General features: G+C 38.1%; 1 protein-coding gene across 10 annotated transcripts in view; it reads left to right on the top strand.

Moving 5' to 3' along the window:
- ERC1 (ELKS/RAB6-interacting/CAST family member 1) overlaps positions 1-12405 on the top strand; it is a 275197-nt gene that overhangs the window by 154838 nt on the left and 107954 nt on the right. For 7 of the 10 annotated variants that reach the window (XM_014869999.2, XM_088164629.1, XM_014869996.2 and 4 more), the window contains one exon: positions 7156-7287. The exons of the other annotated variants lie outside the window; for them this stretch is intronic. In XM_014869999.2, coding sequence (XP_014725485.2) covers positions 7156-7287 — 132 coding nt within the window. The remainder of the gene's footprint in view (positions 1-7155; positions 7288-12405) is intronic. 10 annotated transcript variants of the gene reach the window in all.

The following is a 12405-nucleotide window of genomic DNA, read 5'->3' as shown; positions in this document are numbered from 1 at the left end:
AGTAGCATTTTTCCAATTAACCTCTCCAAAAAACACGGACATCCCCCCGAAAAAGAAAGACAAACCAAATAAACAAAAAACCCACAAAACCCCTAACAGTTAGAGGTATCTATTGCTTTTGCTCACTTCAGATCATTTTCACAGTTGTATTGTCAGCTTTGGGTCTCATTTCAATAGTCCGTGCAGTGACCTGCTGTGGTTTGATAGAAACGTTGTCCCTCTAGGTTTTAAAAACTACAAATGTGGTAATTTGCAACAGCCAGAGCAAAATGTTAAAGCTGCTGGCACCCCGTGCAGCTGCTAAATGGTAAATCTGGTTGTTAGTGTTGGCAAGGTGCTTGGGTCTGTCTGGGCTGTTGCTAATGAAAAGTGCCTGTGCAAGCCCCAGATTCATAACTGATTGCTGTGCTGGGAGCACCAAGCTTACAGCAACAGGAAAGAAGTGTCAAAGAGATGGCAGCTATCAGGAAAGGACATTGCCAGTTTCCCACAGGAATAACCACTGCTGCCTTTTCCTTTCTCTGGGCCTGTAGTAGCATCTAGAGCTGTCCTTTTCCTTTCTGTCCTCCTTCAACTAGTATTGATTAGGATCCTTTTGTACCATTATCACAGGATCTGAATTTCACTTTCCTCCTGATGATGAACAAAAGTGCTGCATGTTCTGGAGATGCTTTTTGAAAGTAACGTGCCTGGGTGGTAAGATGTAAAATATCTTGGAAGGAAAAAGTGTGAATGGCTGGAGTTATTTACACATTTTTGTGTACAGTTTAGTAATTGTCAGGCAATAATAGTAATATGCATGAGTTTTATTAAGGCTTTTCTATATTTCTAAGAAAAAGATGATGTGTCTTTCTTTTCATTAAGTTTTTACTAGGATTTTTTTCCTCCTATTTTCACTTCCCATTCATTTAAATTAGATCCATTGATAGTAATTCGTATCTATCTGGTTATTGTCCATTGCAGTCTATCACTGGAGTTGCTACATTTATTTTCCAACTTTCATGGGTTTGGGTGGTTTTTTTCCCATGTAAATGTATTTTAATGTGCATCCTTCCCATGTACAGAAGAGCACATATTTTTGTTGGCAGCATCATTCATAGTCCTGCATCACTCTTGAGTATTTTCAAAGGACAGTATAGTTGAAACTGTACTCCAGGGACAGTGTAGTTGAAACATCACTCCATTTTCTATGTTTCTAGTTAAAAAGAAAATTTCACTGGCCATTTCTCACAACATGTTGGCTTCCATACAGTTTTTTTTCACCATGCTAATCTTAATGGGCTGGTTATATTAAACCTATCATGTCTGGAAATAATATTTACCCATTTTTTCTTTTTACTGTAAATATATTTTTGTTCGTTCTGCAACTGATGATCCACAAGTGCACACAAATTCTGGATGTACACATATTCTCTTTTTCTACTGTGGTATTCTCAGAAAAATGTACTCATCACCTTCTGCCATTGTTCATGTTTTCAATACAGCACATGCAGTGCTGTGGCCAGCTTTGGTTGCACTTCCCTCTCAACTCCTACTGGAATTAAATTCTTCTACTTCAGTCTTTCTCCTTTTGTCTCCTGTAGTTATTTTTCTGTATTTATGTAACTTGTCAGGCTTGAATTCCAATCCATGTGTCTTATTTGGCAGATACAACCCTCCAGATGCTGACATATGTTGTTCTAATGACATAATCGTTGTGTATCTCAGGTCTGATCTCCAAAGATGAGGAAATGTTGATCAAGGAGCTCCTGCTTGGCAGTTTGTACTTTGTAGCTCTCAGACTGCTCCTTTCATTCAGCAGCTCCTGATAATTACATCTACTATTGCTGTGCTTACAAAAACCACTCTTCATCTCGCTCTGTGAGAAACAGGAACTTCATATAAACCGAATACTTTCGGCTTCTACCTAACAGCCAGAGATTTATTCCCCAATCACAGATAACCCCCAATACATTGGTTTTTTAATTTTGCCAGTTGAGAGCACCAAGACAGCTGTATGCAGCCAGCATTAGCATTTGTGCTTATTGTAACTCCACTGCTTGTGGGTGCCCAGCAATGTATATTGTAGCATTTCCATGGCAGTTTGCCTCTGTGTTACTTTCTTTGCACACTCATTAGTGTTGCATCTGAGTTGTTTGGGGTTTATGCTATATCTTGGTACCAAGCTATTCACTACCCTAAAGGTATTTCCTTCTTCAGGAGATTATAAACTTTCCTTTCATTCTGCTTTTCAAGCAAATGTTTCTGGAGGTTTGGGGGATTTTTTTTATATTGCCACTTTCTTCAGGAAATGGTAATGAATTAAATTGTTTTTTATGGATTTCTGTTGCTTTGGATGAGTTGCAGAAGGACTCCAAACACTCTTTTTGAGCTAGATTCTGTCATCACTATAATTTGGGTTTTGTATCATGGGGTTCTGGCCTTCAGCATTTACCTGATGTATATTCTTGAAAACCCCAAAAGTCAAAGTATTGTCTCATCAGTGTAAGAGGTATTTCCCCATTTATGAGTGACAATTTTGAGTGCTTTTCTTGTTTAGAGACTTGAAGTAGTTAATCAGCATGTGGAACTGAATGAGGGGGATCCACCATGCTTACCTGAGATTTAAGGCCCTATGATTGTTTGCTCCTGAAATCAAATGAAACTGTAATACCTCCTTTTGGTAGCACCACACTGTATATTCCCTTAGAGGTTCAGGACCTTCTTAGGAAGACATGAAGGATTTTACAGATATTTTTCAGAGAAAAGCAGATATTATTTAACTAACTAATTTATTTTCACCAGTTGTTCTCTTCTGAGGAGTAGGTATTTGGCATAGCATCTTTTCTTCTAGGTTCAGTTGTTCAACCAACACTGCAGAACCCCACCTTCAATAATTTTGTGAGCCTTTTGGTAGATTCCTGAGATTGCAAACCAGAAGTCCTCAGTAATGGGCTGACTAGAAGTAGAACCAATTTTTCTTCTTCATATTTGGTTCTGGTTATGGCCAAAAAGAGGAAGCAAGGGAACTTTATGGAAGACTTTTTGAAAAGTCTTTGAACAAGATTTCAATTTTTCCTATTAATTAACCAGCATGCACTTTAGAGTTACAGTTAATCAAGCCCTCATATTTTTAACTGGAAAAAAATTTTAACATATGTGGACGGACTGTCTCCAAATATTGTTGAAGAATTCGTTGTCTCAGGATCTCAATGATTGTATCCATGAGGAAGCTTTAAGTAGTACTTGAGGCAGCTGACAGTCCTGAGTTCCCAGGTTCCACTTAACCCGTGAAAGGTCAGTTTACAAAGGAGGGTTTTCTTTCCAGGGAGAATTGTATTCCATCTAAAATGCACTAAGGTCATTAAGTTCTTATCTAGGTCATGGCTTCTTGAGGAAATACATGACAGGAATAAGGGCTTATAATGATGCAATGATTTCACTGTTTAAGGAGTAATTGATTCCTAGTGCAAAACACTTTCAGTATTGCACTCTTCCCATCTGGTCTAGGAAAGGGCAGAGGTAAAATGTGCTATTGCATTATTTACAAGGTTATATGATAAAATACTTTCCATACCTAGGTGATTCTCTAGTCCTAGAAATGCTTTCAGCAGTTAAAAGAATCATTTCATTGCCTTCTCAAACTGTTAACTAATCTTCCCCAAGAGCTGACTAGAAAAACCCACCTTAATTCCAGGAGTGAAATTAGGCTATAAAGATCTTTGTGTAGTTCAAGACAACGGTTTTGAAGTTTGCCAGGATACCTCAGCTTTAATTGAACCTAAATGCCTTGGTGAAAGCATGTATCCTATTTCAGGCACTTCCATAAAACTTCATGGTGGATTACACATCACATGAATGCAGGATAGATTAAATTGATATATCATTTTAACATGCATCACTTGGCCATGCTACCACTTCCTTCCTGAAGGGAAAGGAAAAGCCCAGAAATGTGCGTCAGTCACACCTCCTTTTCCTTTCAGGCTTTCAGACAGGCATGTATGGAATTAGTTTTACATGTGAACCAGCAACTGGATCACAGCATAGGTAGCAAAAAATTTTATTGTGCCTGAACTCTTGGCACTCCCACAGTGTCAAATGGGTTTTTCATTTTCTGTGTGCTGCCACCAGTAAGCATAAAGGCAGAGCTGTCTCCTCTATCCCAGTCTAATTCCATCTCTGCTGTGCAATCTCGTGCACATGGGATGCAGGGGGGTAAGGGAAGGAGGGCCATGCAGGTATTTGGGTAGGTAATACACCTTGAAGAATGCAGTTAGTGTACAGGTAAGTAATTATTTTTCCTTTCTGAGTAGTCATCTTTATAAGATTCCTGAAAAGAGGCTGTCACTGTTCATCATTCTGGTATTTTATCAAAATATACAGGAAGATTTGCCATTGGTGTGATGCTCAAAGGTATAATTGCTTCAGAGGAACAGTCACCGTAGGAAAAATGTTATAACTGTAGTTAAAATTGACAGATCTTTTTCCAGAGTTTAATTCTTATCACAATAAAGGTAGAATACTTCGTGTAATTAAATGGAGGAAAGCAGCAGCAGCACGGGTCAGCATGAGCCTGTCATGTTTTAAAGTTCAGAGCCAAAGAGTTGGAAAAACATGCTTGTGTATCAAAAGATTCACTTCCATTTTATCTACTAATACAAGACAGCAGCTTATATTTTAAAAAAGAGTATTTAAATACTAATCAGTTAGTTACAAACCAATGAGCTAGAAACAATTCTTTAAGAGTGTTTTCAGACTATATTGCACTAATGGAGGTGCTACCTGACAAAGCAACAACCTGCTGCTCCTGCCAGTCATTTGTGTGGTTTTGTCAGGTGGTTACACACATCGTGACACCACTAGAAGAGTAAAATCACACATCTTTTAGCCAGGTTTGACGGAGACAGAAAGGAAAAACTTCTACTCACTCTTTCCTTACTGGTGGTTGTTAGTATTAAAGTTCACCATTTCTAGGCAATTCATTCTAAGTCAGACTGAATTTTTAACTTGTAACCCTCTATCATATATGTAAAAGTTTGTGTATTATATTAGGAAAAGTAATTATATATGAATATAGATTTTTCAAATGCAGGTAATATGGCACTGTATTCTTGGTATCACCAGTTGTTCTTCCTCCTGTCTCTTGAGAGTTCACCTGTCTGAATAGAGCACTATGTAGTGTCATATTTAATAGTGTTGAATTCACCTCTGAAATGTTTGCCTGGAATGAAGAGTGAATATACCTATATGTTAGAATGTTTTATTCTGCATTCTTATTTTAAAGGAATTTCCATTTTAAATGCCGCTGTTCCAATGTACCATTCCCACTTCTGTTAATTGACACAGAGAACTACACATTCACTTGGCTGTCCATGAATGAGATATCAAGGACTAAAGTTCATGATTACTGTGTAATGCAGATAGGCAAATAAATATTTCCTAGGCTAGTATTCCTTGCAGAGCTTTTTGTAACCTTATTATTCATCTTTTTGACGAGACATCATTTACACTTGTCATAATATAAAGTAGTTTTGGAAGATGTTATCAGTGTTCGTAAAGATTCTGAAAATATGAAAACATGGTGAGCAACTCCTGGTTTTGAAATGTAGATCTCTCCATTTGTTTCCTTAGAAAACAGCATTTACTTGCCCTGAGAATCCACCTTGGAATGTAATCATCAGCAGAAAGCTGCTCTGCTTGCAAAGCCTGACAACTCCTGCTGCCCGTGCTGGTGGCTGAACACCAGCCTTGCTCTTTAACAGGGCAGTGGTGCCAGATGTCCTGCACTAGTCTGCTACAAAGCTTTGCATCTCTGCTTGAACACTGATTGAAAGGAGCAGTTTTGAGACTGTCAGAAATGGTTTTCACACAACTATCTTTGAGGATATGGTCCTAGAAAGCAGGAGTCAAGGCATAAGTCAGATTCATTTGTTAAACTCCAATGACAAAGTTTTTCATTATGAAGGTTGCAAGGACAATTTTTTTTCCAAGTCAGTCTTCTTTTTCCTTATTCTTTGTATGGTACAAAACTCTTCGGTGTAAGTAGAAAATTGCAGTCCCAAATACAAACGGACAAAGCCAAAGGGGTGCATCTGACAAAGAGCAAAATCTCTAAATAGAAGCATTTTTGATTCTTCCACTGCTAGTGAGATGGCTAAAAAGCCATGTATGACTTCAGTATGCATTAATATCTCGTCAGAGCCCTGTGATCTAAACCAGTCTGCAAGACAAGGAGTGCAGAAATCTTCCATCAAGCTGCTCCCTCACAGTGGATTTGTTAAGCAGCCATTGTCCAGGGCATTCATGTATGCACAGCCTGCTTTGCAGCCTTCTGTGAAGCTGATTCTGCAGTAGCAGGAGAGACACATTTATTTTCCTTGCAAGACTAAAGTTAGAAGAGTCTCTCTTACCAATAACAATACAATCATTTTGTATATATATTTATTTAAGTTATGCTGCTTGTAGAAACCAATAAAACATATTTTCTGAGGAGCAGTAAGTTTTCTTTAGGGGTCTGAACATATGAGGCACATCTGAACTCACAGTTGTGAAGATGCTCTTAATCAAAGAGCAACTCCTTAAGTTTTTAGGGAGTTTTGATACTTGAATGTCTGAGATTCAGACAGCCCAGATGAGTCCTTCATATTTCCTAGAGAGCCTTGGGTGTAAAACTTCCTTTAAGACTTAATCTGAACAGTGGAAAACTCTGTTGGGTCAATGTTTGCTTTTCTCCTTCTTAACCTGGAAATGGCGAATTCCAAAGTGCAGTGCTCTGTTTCCCTTCTTACCACACCTGCTGCTGAATGTGTGAGCAAATGGGCAATTCTGAATGCCTGCTACCTTCCTGCCACTTCTGGCTTCTCTGCTTCTTCCGAACTGCTTACTAATCCTTATTTTCCAACAATCCTTGCTTTTCTGTGCTGTATAATCTGACAAGACTGTGGTGTAGCCACACCAAGCAAGCACTCTGACATCCTGCTTCACTGGCTTTCTCTTTACTGTGATCTTCCTCTTACTCTTGCATCCCTTCATCATTCTTTCCTCTGTGTGAAGATTATTTGCCTGCAATTGCGCCTTGGGAGGGAGAAGCACATTTTGATTGGCTTAAAACGTGGTTGGTTAAAAGGCTGTACTTCCAAACAAGTCGTCTTCACCTAGTCTCCCGTCATTTTCCAGGACAATCTGCGTAAAAAGGATGATCGGATTGAAGAATTGGAAGAGGCACTCAGAGAAAGTGTTCAGATAACTGCAGAGCGGGAAATGGTGCTAGCACAAGAGGAGTCAGCCAGGATCAATGCTGAGAAACAGGTCTGCAATCTTGTAAAGTCACTGGTAGCTCCTCCTAGGAAAGTAACCAGACAGTAAAGTACTAACCTCCCTGCTTTCCTGCGTGAAACACAGCTTTGATGATCTTGTCTGTTCCACCGTTAGGTAACAGCACTCATAAAATCTGCAAAGCCTTCATAGTAAGTTGTATTTCATAGGTAAGAATTTCTTGAAATTAAAATCAAAATATAAGGTATCCTGAGCTTTTGAAATATTGGTGTAAGTAGTAACCCTTCTGATCTGTCTTGCCTGTCAAAGCTGCCTTCCTGTGTGTGAGGTATACTTAGATTTACTTTGCTCATTGAATATATTTGAAAGACAATGGTTTTTATTAGCCTGGTTGTCTTTATGGACCACAATCTCCTTGCACTTGCAAAGCAGCTGGTTAAAAAGACAAATCCTTTGGCTTGAGCCAAGCATGCACACAGAAAATACATACCTGTGTACTGAAGCCACTGGTAGAAACTTTCAACTTGCATTAATTGATTTTGTGCTACTTGTAACTCTAAAGAATCATGGACATGCCTGATTTTAGCTCAGGTAAGTAATCATCAAGAAAGCATACCCTAAGATATGAATAAATCCTGAGATTTTGATGAAGTTTATGAAGCAGTAGCTGAAAGTGGCAGTCTTACTTTCTGTGAGCCTGCTCAGTGCTTTTCACTATATTTAGGGTAATAAGCAAACAAGAGCATTTAGTTAGTTGCATTTCAATGGAGGAATCTCCTTGTCTTTGTTATTTACTTAACACACTTCTGATCAAGTGCATTTCAAAACATTTTAAGATATTTTTCTTATCGTGTATTCTAGTATCACAGGCTTTAATGAAAAAGAAGTAAAAATCCAAGTTTTCCTGAAGATAACAATTGTCACAATTGTCTCTCTATGAGCTAGAGTCAAGCTCAGCTGTTTGCTGATAAAGTATTGAGGATGATTCTGGTTGCTGTATTTTAGGATCCTAGACAGTGTGATGGAACTCAGTTTCAAGAATGTCTTCTTTCCAGACTTCTTGTAGCCTTTAAAAAGAATTGCATGAAATAGAAATATTAACTGAGTAGTGAATGCCACTTGAAAGATTACATCTCCTTGAAGGGAAAACATATCTGACAAAGCATTGGGTTCTATGATGAGGCACAAAAGTAATCAAACTAGTATGTGATTTGATGCCTAGGATATTATAATGTTTTAATTAATTAGTTACAAGACAAAGTGACCATTTCAATATTCTTTGAGCACCTAGAAGCTGGTGCTCAAAGAGTATAAAAATAAATAATTATATAAATATAAAAAATAGATTGTTGGAATTGGGTGTAACATCTTAAAAATGAGACAAGGCAGGGAAATGCACAGCCAGAATATCATAAACCATCAGGGCCAAGGGAGAGATTGAGAAGAGAGGAAGAGAGCCAAGACAAGTAAGATTTGTGGGTAAAGATTGGTGGAATATGGTATGTAATAGCATAAAAAAGAAATTAATTTGGATGTAGCAATGCACACAGAAGTAAGGAGGGAAAAGGAGGCTGGAATGAGAGCAGCAGTATTGGAAGGAAAAAAAGTTGGCATCTATGACAGCAGTGGCTTACTGCAACAGAACTAAACTGCTAATTATCACACCAATTATGGTTTTTAAAATATGAGCAACAAATCAGCACAACAGCAAAGGATCTGCAGAGTCTTGTTCTGCTCAGCACTGGGAGACCTGCTGTGCCTTGCTTTGTCCAATAGGATTTTGTTCTGGTATCAGTTAAATGCAGCCAGGTGTCTTTAGAGTGGTGGCAAGTAGCTGTTTTTCCAAGGTGAAGAGATTTCCCTTCAAATGTTTTTCAGTATATTCCTTCAATTACTTTTAAAGAATGCCCTCTTTGTTCAGTTATGTCCTGTGGAAGTTCTTTGTAGAATTTTGAAAGACAAACACAGATAATATTAGAGTTTCAAAATTCAAGACTCCATGTTCCATATACTAACAGTGGCAAATCCATTGACTTTCACAAACCATGTAACAGATTGTGAATGTTCTTAGACCGAGTGTGAGTGATGTGTGTGATTTTTAAAATGTTGATGTTGTTCAAACTGATTGTAATTTGCTTTTAATTGCATGCTTTTTCTTTCCTCTCTTGTTTGTCTCCTTTTCTACCATTCTGCCACTTCACTGCCTGTCTGAAGCTTTTTAATGAATCAGTGCATGAGGTCAACCATTTTGGCTTTAGGTGGTTCAAGGTATGAGGACATCTCATTTGTGTGTGCCTCTGCCCCAATATTTGGTGTTGTTACTGTAGCCTTGTGTTGTGTAATCCTGCCCTCCATCATCTCATGATGTGTGGTGTTGTGCTGTTTTATAGGCTTCAGATTTGAATTACAGTGTCCACAAAGCCACCTTGGATTTCATGGTTCTCATATATCCATTATAGATTAAAATCTTGCCCTCTTTAATCCAGTGTTTGAAAATACCCTGTCAGTGTGTATCAACTGTGACAGTGGGTTAACTGTGTTAATATACAATCTGTGTATGCAATATGTCTCCTGCTCACTAAAGTTTTCTCTTTATTTCAGGATTTTAGACCTGTTCTTTTTTTTAATCTTTCCCAAGAATAAAATCAGGCATTTCTTGCTGGGAGCAGTGCCCCCATATCTGGCATAGTTTTATTATCCCTCCTGATCTGTATAACAGAAACCCTGCCATACAGAAAGCAGATGAGGCAGTCTTGCACAGATGGGAAGGCTTGAAACTTCTTCAAGCCTTTCTTTCTAATAGTAGTCACCTGGTTTTGATGGTGCACCTGCTGAATCCTCTGTGTAAATACCATTGTGAATTCCTCTCAGCTGTGGGTTTATGTAGTTCTGTGGCTGGGCTCACTAGTTCAGCCCTCTGTGAGGATGGCCAGAAGGTGTATGCAGAATTCTTTGTAAGTACTCCCATAAGGCTTGAAGGTAGGATTTCTCAGATAAACACTTCTATCATAAAGGTTTTTTACTAGAGATGGTAAGTGCAGATTCAGGCACTATTTCTGTATTAACCAAATCTGAATTTATTTTAGAAAAGCTATCATGTTCCTCGGGGGGGAAAAAATAATTACATAGAAGTTGTTTGGAAGTTTTTGCTGCTCGGAAATACAGCAGCAGTTTTGCTCCCTAAGAAACACTGTTGGAGGGGTTTTTTTTGACAAAATGCCCTGTCTTGTTCACAAACCCTTTCAGTGTCCTGGTGCATCTTTGCCATCCCTTCTCCTGCAGCAGGAAGTTTTCCTTTCTATCAACTGAGTCCTAGTCAGCACCGTTGCCAGGACAATGCTGGAAATGTGCTTTGATCTTCAGGGAAGAGTGCGACCCTTTTTGTGAAACCAAGTGAAACACAAGTTCAAGTTCTGTGACTCAGACAATAATTAGCAACAGGTTGTTGTCTCAAGGAGCACAGTAGTAGAAATACTGGGATTTTTAACCTTCCTTATTGGAGGGCATAGTTCACAAATATTTTCTGACCTAAGATACTTCGTGCTCTCCTTTTCACATCCCTGCTGTTTCCCCAGCCAAGGTCGTTCTGGGGCTGTGTTATGAAATGGAGCAATGACCTAATTCATGGTAACAATTGTCTTATTTTTTGAAGGGATTTTTTCATGTGAAGCACTTCACTGCCCTGGTTCATGAATCCCCATGCAGAACTTGAGGGACATCTGAGGAGCCTGTGGGGGCAGAAGTTGCTTAGTATTATTACTGAAAATATTTTTACCAGAAACTTACAATGGGCTCCTATTTCTCTGAGTGAGATGGTGCATTGCCTGACCACAACATACATTTCTCTAGCTTATTTTATTTCCTTTAAATTTGAAAAGCAGAAGATTTTAGAAATTTAAATAACATTCCTGCTGATAATGGTACACCTCTGTGTTCTCATCAGTATCAACTCCTTCTTAAATGCACTCTCTGTATAGTATCAGCTAACATTTAACTCCTTACCCTAAAATGGAATGGCAAATAAATACATAAAATAATAGCCATTACCTCGTCATTCCTTCCTTCCTTAATAGTTACTTAAACTGAAGTTTTTAACTTGGCAGTCTGATCTTGATACCTTGTATCAAGTTTTTTGAAGTTTTGGTTCTCAGTGGGACATTTTAAATGAGGTTAAGTATGTCGATCTATAAATAGCTGTATCTGTGCTCATATACTGTGTCTTTTTATCCTACACAGGGCAGATTTTTCTGCTGTCCTTTTTTAAGGAAAAAATAAAAGACCGAATATTGTAAAAGTAATGTATTGTTTAAATGTATTTTCTCATGCTCATTCCTTTCTCCCACTGTCTCTATAAATTATTTCAGCAGGGTTAATATTATTTCAGGTACACGCTACATGTAAAATGTGCTGATAATAACACTCCTGAAATTCTCTCTCATGTATCCCTACTTCAAAATCGCTGTCTGTTTGTTAGGGAAAAATAAAGATGAAATAGGTTAATAGCTCAGCCAGAACCTCCCTCACAGTTCTCTCGTTTCCTGCTGTAAAGATGAGATCTGCAAGGGTTTGAATGTAGAGCCTCCAAGAGCTTTTTCAGTCCTACCTGTAAGTTACTGTACAGAAATTCTCACCAAGTTTTGAGTGGAACCTGTCATTTGCACTTCCATCAGAACACCATTTTGATTTTAACTTTCTAGCAAATACTGTTTAGACTACAGTTCATTGTAAGACTAGAATAGAAACTACATTTACAACAGATTTATCACATATTGGATGCTGTCCTATCAAGTATGTTCTAAAAATGCAAAATAAATTAAAACACCTATCTTTTTTGCTGAGCATTCTGTTACTGAAATAGATCTGAAATATTTTCTCACATATGTTGAGAAATAATTGGAATTGTTTCACAGCACAATTTCAGACACAGTAAGTTACTTCCTGCAGGTCCCTGTAAATGAAAAATCTGAAGTGGAACTTTTCAGGAATCACTTACCTGTGGATGTTTTCTAAGCACCACAGAAATATCAGAGTTCTGACTGCTCTATAATACATGCTGGACAGTTTGTTTTTAATGAATGTTTTTGTCTCTTCTTCTGTGTCTCCTAATAAGAAATTTGATGAGCTAAGAGATTGGAGATCAAGGCAGTAATC

The sequence above is a fragment of the Sturnus vulgaris genome, chromosome 5, assembly GCF_052056855.1.
Source record: "Sturnus vulgaris isolate bStuVul1 chromosome 5, bStuVul1.hap1, whole genome shotgun sequence".
In the NCBI taxonomy this organism is placed as follows: Eukaryota; Metazoa; Chordata; class Aves; order Passeriformes; family Sturnidae; genus Sturnus; species Sturnus vulgaris.
This window is presented reverse-complemented; position numbering and strand designations above follow the sequence as displayed.